This window comes from Littorina saxatilis, unplaced genomic scaffold, assembly GCF_037325665.1.
Source record: "Littorina saxatilis isolate snail1 unplaced genomic scaffold, US_GU_Lsax_2.0 scaffold_484, whole genome shotgun sequence".
Classification (NCBI taxonomy): domain Eukaryota; kingdom Metazoa; phylum Mollusca; class Gastropoda; order Littorinimorpha; family Littorinidae; genus Littorina; species Littorina saxatilis.
In genome coordinates, this window is record NW_027128245.1 from 35,590 (window position 1) to 43,584 (window position 7,995).

Below are 7,995 nucleotides of genomic sequence, written 5' to 3' on the forward strand. Positions count from 1 at the left end.
TAGAAAATAACGGTTTATAACGGGTTTTTAACTGCCCCAGGTGGCCCATACCAATAAAAACAGTTTTATTCTGCTAAAAACCACATCTCCTTTCTTACCCACAACAACATTAATAAGATAAAGCAAGTCTAAAAAATGGTGTTTGTGTAACACTTTTTGGACACACTGACAGATTCCTGGCCATATACCAAAGGAAAATAGCACAAGAAAATCTGAACATCTTAAAAATGATAATGACACCGTTTATATAATGGTATTAAAAGAACGTAACCAAAACGAAATACTAAGTGAGTTAAATACGTCAGTAGGCACGTCACACCGGAGATATCAACAGATATATTTCTCTTCGTTCTGTGATGAGGTGAAAGAGAAACTTGCAAAGTCCTTATAGTCCGAAGCAGATGAAAATTACACCTGTGTCAAATTGACAACAACGTTTCCTGCTTCCGTAGGCTTGCAAGTGAAAGATGTATTAACTATAGTCACAGTCCTTGAGGGAGCAAGAGAGAGAGAGAGAGAGAGAGAGAGAGAGAGAGAGAGAGAGAGAGAGAGAAAGAGAGAAAGAAAGAGAGGAAGAGAGAGAGAGAGAGAGAGAAAGAGAGAGAGAGAGAGAGAGAGAGAGAGAGAGAGAGAGAGACGAATATACATTGTATGTATACGATTCCATTTCTACCCAGTATTGCGTCATGAAAAACACAGCTCAGTGAAGAACAACAGGTTTAAGATAAACATAAATCAATATTGCAACGAATTAATGAAAGAAAATAAAAAATAACAAAACGTCAAAAACACATAATGTACAACAAACACTGTACATTTGTATCTGAGTAAATATTTTGTAAAACAGAATCAAAATTGAACACACATACAAAACCGCTTTCGCACAATTACTGCTTTACCTTTCAAACAAACAGATAAACAAATGAACAAACGAGAGAGGTCGAACGAGCAAATAAACAAATGAACAAATGTAAGCAAATAAAAAAATGATACATTTAAATACGACCAGCAAAAATGTGTTTGTTGTATTTTCTTTGAAAAAATGTCTTTAACTTAAGACAAACTGCCCTTTAATTAGCTAGAGCTTATACACATTATTCCTTTGTATCCAAATCCGCGTTTTCATAAACGTCACTCTGTTTGGCGAAGACGGGTGTGTCGTAGGGAGACCTGTCGTCAGTTCCGTATTGCAGACTGTCATAGTCACCTCTCTCTCCCACAGTGACGTCGACATTCGTTTCTGTGGATGTTGTCATTTCGACAGAGGGTTGCTCTTCGTGGTTGGTTGCTGAAGGAAATATAAATCATTGTCGTGTGCCACACTTGGAGACAACGACAGCGACATCGAATTTACTGCTACAAGAACCAGCAGTCACCAATCAGTCAATCAATCTCTCTCTCTCTCTCTCTCTTTCTCTCTCTCTCTCTCTCTTTCTCTCTCTTTCTCTCTTTCTCTCGTTCTCTCTCTCTCTCGCTATCTCTCAATCTCTCTCTCTCTCTCTCTCTCTCTCTCTCTCTCTCTCTCTCTCTCTCTCTCTCTCTCTCTCTCTCTCTCTCTTTCTCTCTCTCTCTCTCGATTTTGAACGACATATTTGATTGGCTAAACAAAACTCAACAAACCTCAATGATTGTACACCCGCTAAAACAAAATGCATGGTGATCACAACACGACAGAAACACCAACTCGCTCCTCTGAATCTTCATCTCAGTTTAAATGAGTCACCCATTGAGCAAGTAACCAGCCATCGTGTTCTTGGGGTCACAATAGACGCTGAATTAAAGTGGCAGTCCCACCTCAACCGTGTTACCAAAACCTTATCTAAAAATGTGTTCCTTCTCTCCAAATTAAAGCATTATGCTGATACCTCAGCACTCAAGTTGTTTTATTTTGGTCATATTTTACCTCATCTGAATTATGCATCTACACTTTGGGATGGTTGTAGCGATGTTCACTTGAAAAAAGTCAATTCTCTTCACCGTCGCGCAGCTAAACTTATCATGCCGGATCCGCAAACATCAACATATCAAAAGCTTAGCAGCCTTAATTTTTTATCACTTAATGATCAGTTTTTATTTAATAAAGCAATTTTAATGTTTAAGGTACAAATTAATTTATTTATTTATTAAGGAGATTTCTATAGCGCATAACTAAAAGCACTATGCGCTTTACAATATCACTAGGTATAAGCACACGCAAACATACTCTGATTAAATAGAACTTAGCCTAACAAGACATACTAAGAACACTAAACATTTGAGTTCATACAAAAATAGAGAATAAACGAGACCCCACAGTACATGCGATCATTATTTCAGAAAGCATCAGACAGATATGGCTCTAACAAATTAATTTCCCCACTACCCCGTATTGATTTATACAAAACCAGTTTAGCGTTTTCGGGCTCAACTATTTGGAATTCGCTACCATGTGAGATAAAGGGGTCAAGCACGATTAAACACTTCAAATCGCAACTTCGCAAATATCTGTTGTCACGAACAGTCACATTCTGAAGCTGTTGCTATTTTATTTAACCACCAGAGGCAAGAATGCATCACTATCATAACCTCTATACATTTTGTTCAGCCAAATGATGATGATGATAATAATGTTGACGAAGATAATGATGATGATGAGGTTGTGTGTATGTACGTGTGTGTGTGTGTGCGGGTGTGTGTTTGTGGAGGGGAGGGGGTGTGTGCGAGTGTGTGTTGGATTGTGTGCGAGCGTGATTGCAGGCATGCGGCGCGCGTGTGTGCAAGTCGACTTTTCTTTTCCTTTGTATTTTATTGACATACATGTACTTTTCAATGTTCTGTTATGCATTATGTATTCGTATAGGTAATGTTGTAGTTTGTAATACTGTATGATTGCGGTTGACGATTGTCCTTTTATTGTCTCTATCTTTATGTCTTAGTTTAGCAGGGACAGATTGTATGACTAGGCGTGAGCCTAAAATCTCCATCCTTGAGTAATAAAGTTCGTTCGTTCTCTCTCTCTCTCTCTCTCTCTCTCTCTCTCTCTCTCTCTCTCTCTCTCTCTCTCTCTCTCTCTCTCTCTCTCTCTCTCTCTCTCTCACACACACACACACCCACGCACAAACACACACACACACACACACACACACACACACACGAACACACAAACACACACACACACACACACACACATACATGCTCTGCTCATTAAAGTGGTTTTCGAACAGATTCCATAAACTTTAAGGTGATGGAAATGTTGTTTTTTGAATACATAATGATACAAGTCGGACCTTATAAATGTGCACATTTGTTTTGTCAGCAGTAGTGACCAAAACCTAGCAAAAATAGTCGGCATAATTAATAATTCTGTCACGACCTTTTTTACCACGTTTTTTAATTTCAACCTTAGGTGACAACATGGAAGTTATTCTTCTGAATGTTGTACAGACATTTCTTAAAGGCACAGTGCAGCTCACAGCCTTCGTTTTGCATTTTTGTTGCAACTGGGTGCATTTACAGTTCAAAAATCCTCCTATGGTAGTAAAACGAACCCAAAACTACCCAACGACGACATATGTGACTAGATGAATACCCGCTTCGCCGGGTACGGCTGCGCCGGGAAGAAGTCGATCCGAATACCCGGCTGCGCCGGGGACCCGGCTATGCCGGGTGGCGCACCGCACGGAGGAAGGGAGATAATCGCGGCTAAAATCACTGGAGAAGATAAGGAAGAGTTACTGGTAGTGGATCCAGACAAAAATAAAAACAAAATCGGTTCAGCACAAAAAACAAAATCGGTTCAGCGCTGCGCGCTGAGAGCACGTGTTGAAATATATCATCGATGAGGTTGTGTCCGGGGTCTCTCTGAATAAGCCCACCAAATTTGAAGCAGATCCATCGAGAACTTTGGCCGTGCATCGCGCACAGACACACAGACAGACAGACAGACAGACAGACACACAGACACACAGACACTAGTCGTGTATATATATATAGAAGCTCGACACTTTCTTGTTCACGCGAGTGCATAAATTAACCTAGTTATTACGTGGTGTTTGGTCGGAGTTCGATTCAACTGAGTGATTCCGGCCTCCATTTTGTTTTACACAAACTCATGATGACGTCTGACATAGTTTGCTAGTGACGTGTCTTTTTGTGCATGATGTGGTGATCTACCTGATCTAAATTTAGATCCAAAAATAGGCCAAGACCAGCCGGGTCCGAGCATGAAATTAATTTGTAAAAAAATCGCAGTTCTTGACTCTTTCGGTGCAAGTCAATGAAACTTGGTAGTTCTTCTAACGGATAGCTGTCTGAGGTATGACTAAAAGCCCCAGGGGCTCCGTGCACCTGGATTTGACAAGTTCAGTACCTTTAACCTACTCGCTGCTGATCAAAGCACATCTATATATATATACGACTTGTGTCTGTCTGTCTGTCTGTGTGTGTATGTGTGTGTGTGTGTGTGTGTGTGTGTGCGTGTGTGTGTGTGTGTGTGTGTGTGTGTGTGTGTGTGTGTGTGTGTGTGTGTGTGTGAGTGTGTGTGTGTGTCCGCGATGCACGGCCAAAGTTCTCGGTGGATCTTTGTCAAATTTGGAGACCGTATTCAGCTACACCCCGGACACAACCTCATCGATGAGATATTTCAACACGTGCTCTCAGCGCGCAGCGCTGAACCGATTTTGGTTTTTCTCTGGATCCATTCCCAGTAACTCTTCCTTACCTTCTCCAGTGTTTTCAGCCGCGATTATCTCCCTTCCTCCGTGCGGTGCGCCGGCTGCATTTTAATATAATATAAACTGTGCAAACAAATCATTGCACCCAGATAGCCAAATGGAGGGCCTTTAATGGCATATTAAGCTTGAATAAAATGACACGGGAATGAAGGTTACGAAAATAGATGCAATAATTGTGTTGCACAGTTTATATAGAGTATCCACATACATATTGTTTCCGTACCTGTGGTTGACTGGACCTGCTCAGCAGACCTGGCACTCCATGCACGACTGAGACAGCTGCACACACGTGTATCAATACCTCTTACCATACGTGTATCAATACCTCTTACTACACGTGTATCATATACCTCTTACCACACGTGTATCAATAGCTCCTACCTCATGTGCATCATACCACTTACCACACGTGTATCAATACCTCTTAACCCATTGATGCCCATCGTCCCATATATGGGACGCACCACATTCGGAGGCAATCTGTCTCAACTATGCCCTGGTCTGCTAAATGTATCAAGAGGGTCTACTTGCTTTCAATCAGTGAGTTTGGTTTGCAGACCCCCCTCCGTTTGAGAGAGGAGGTGACTTTTTCGTGCAATTTCGTGGGAAACGAGGGATAGTCGCGAATACAAAAAGTCAAAAGTTACCGTTCCTTTATTTTTCACTTTTTTTAATATAACACTTATAACGAAAAATGAAGATACAGCAATTAATGATCTAAAATCGTGTCTCTCAGATTTTCTAGAAACCAATTGCACGCGAAGTAGTGTATGTATAAAGTACCGTCCAATTTATTGGACGATGGGCACAAGAGGGGTGGGGTTTGCACATGTACTAAAGAAGGCTCTACGTACTTTCTATCGTCCTTTTATTTCAACGTGCATGAAGATTTAAGCATGTTGGAAGATGAAGAAACCTTTCAAGCAGCAAAACAAGTGTATGGTGTGCTGCAACGGTGTTTTAGACACAAATAAGACTAAGTATCGATAATTCATTGTGTCATACTTCGCAGGCATGGGGCCAAACACTTCATCCATGGCAAACCATTGATCCTGTAGCAAACATACTTCTGGGCAAACTGATAAAGTCTGCAAAGTCAAGGTGAGTCTTGACCACTCGTCTAGGATACGTTCTTCGGTTTGAACCCTTTCAAGGAGTAAAGTGACGCCAAACAGAATAATCAGGTCTTGGAATGGGATTTAGTTAGTTTTTACTGACCTCATTGCTGAGCTGCATAAAGAAGAATGCAAATTGCAAGAACTGCTTTGTTCATCTTACTTTTGCTAACCTTCTTCTCAACTCTGAAGCTAGTGGAGTTTTTGAATATTACATGCACAGGTACAGTTTTGTTTAACCGCACTGAAACTGTCCTCTACGGGGCGTGAATGCCTCTTACCACACGTGTATCAATACATCTTACTACACATGTAACAATACCTCTTACTTACCGGTTGTCTTCAAGTGTATAATTCGATGTCATGCTGTGCTTTTCTTGGGCTTATACTTAATATGTACCGATGCATCTTCGTTCACATTTCATTCGATGTATTATTGGAAGAAAATAGGGTATTGTGGCAATTGTGGTCAAAAAATAAAAACATAATGTTTAATGCACAAATACTATAAGAGATATGAGAATACTGTTCGGACAATATCAACTGTAACTGCTAGGGAATGAAATCATATATTTTATATGATATTTCACAATGAATACTCTGTTCACGAATGTACCTTCCGCTTCCTTCCTCTCTGAACACACGCACACACACACACACACACACACACACACACACACACACACACACACACACACACACACAGTTTTGGTCTAAGCATAAGCATCTTGTACCGTCATGTTGACACAGAAATACAGAACCAGACAATTACACACGACTCCCACTCTGCGGAACAGTCGGTAATAGATATTAGTTCTACTCACAGCCCAACAACAAGAACACTCAGTCCAAGCAGGCAGAAGCCCCCCACCACAGCGCCAGCAATGGGCCCTGCCAGGCTGCCAGCATCGCTCGTTTCGCTATGGTCTGAAATCAAGATGAATCGACAAAATATTGACGAGGTTATTGTGGATATATACTCACATGTTGGAGCCAAAGAAATTTAAAAGCACCGACTTTTTTCCTGTTTTGTGCAGAGTGTCAGGAAAAAATATTATCAGTTACTATTCTGAAAGTAATCTTTTAAACCAAAATTAATGTCGACACCATACCTCAAAACAGCTTAAAACACAAGATGTCATTCACCGGAATCGAACGGGTTTTATAAATGGCGGATACACCTCTGTAAATACAAGATTATAATCTCCACCATGCAGAAAAACAAACAAATATTCCGGGGTTGCTGACCCTCGGCTAATTTCAAGGTCACAGTGGCGTCCAGTCACGTTGAAAACGTTGTTTTTTCATAAATGTAATAGATATATAAAATGTTACATGTGTGGTATAAAGGAATGATTTATCGCTATAATACCATGCGGCCCTGTAACTGAACTATGGTTGTTACCTTTGCACATTGGTAGAGTTAACTCTTTGTAGCAGGCTTCACAAGTTCCGTTGAACACGTTGCAAGGTTTCAAGTTACTGCACAGGCCACACTCCTCCTTGCAGTCCTTTCCGTAAGTGTTGCCCTCACAAGCTGTGGTGGGCGTCAGAAGATGTATTAAAACATTTCTTCTGATTATAATCACTAGATATGAGTATTTCAGTGGTCGGGAGAAATCTGTAAAGGTATATATATATATATACGACAGCTGGAGAGAGAGAGAGAGAGAGAGAGAGAGAGAGAGAGAGAGAGAGAGAGAGAGAGAGAGAGAGAGAGAGAGAGAGAGAGAGAGAGAGAGAGAGAGAGAGAGTCAGAATCAGAATGGTTTAATTGCTATGCAATATGCCCAATTTGCAAGTGGGGATGGCTTAGGGGAAGGGTATTCGAACATTCAAATATCGAAACCAAAAGCGAAAGTGCACAAAGTTACAGAAATTACACGAATGTGAGTGTCCGTTCAAACTGACATTACAACATGTCAGGTGTGTCGCGCTCTGAAAGAGGCTAACATGTCCGTTCAATGCCCATTTAGACGTCTTTCACAATACACACGATTTCAGGTTCGATCGCGAAACGTGTGTTAACCGAGGTAGAACCGGATCAGGTCAATAAGTATCTTCTGTCTTGCTTGGATTTGCCCTAGATGGTGCTGGTGTATCTTCCATCTTTCCACTGGTCTCCACGAGGCGAGCTGCTGCATGTAGCCTAGTTCTTCTGGAATCAT

General features: G+C 41.0%; 1 protein-coding gene across 1 annotated transcript; it reads right to left on the minus strand.

Annotated features, from left to right (window-relative positions):
* Nucleotides 1-643: 643 nt before the first annotated feature.
* Nucleotides 644-7,995, minus strand: LOC138956620 (uncharacterized). The gene is made up of 5 exons (XM_070327932.1): nucleotides 7,857-7,995; nucleotides 7,233-7,364; nucleotides 6,652-6,754; nucleotides 4,936-4,991; nucleotides 644-1,288 (listed from the first exon to the last, which is right to left on the minus strand). Exons 1-5 carry the CDS (start codon nucleotides 7,993-7,995, stop codon nucleotides 1,095-1,097), a joined length of 624 nt encoding a protein of 207 aa, XP_070184033.1. The 3' UTR covers nucleotides 644-1,094.

What these genes read in the sequence shown, in the direction of transcription:
- LOC138956620 (XM_070327932.1), bottom strand. Translation starts at nt 7,995, where the DNA reads ATGATTCCAGAAGAACTAGGCTACATGCAGCAGCTCGCCTCGTGGAGA. An exon ending in AACTCTACCAATGTGCAAAG is followed by an intron (nt 6,755 to 7,232) that starts GTAACAACCATA and finishes TCTTGATTTCAG; the next exon opens with ACCATAGCGAAACGAGCGAT. An exon ending in GCAGGTCCAGTCAACCACAG is followed by an intron (nt 1,289 to 4,935) that starts GTACGGAAACAA and finishes TATTTCCTTCAG; the next exon opens with CAACCAACCACGAAGAGCAA.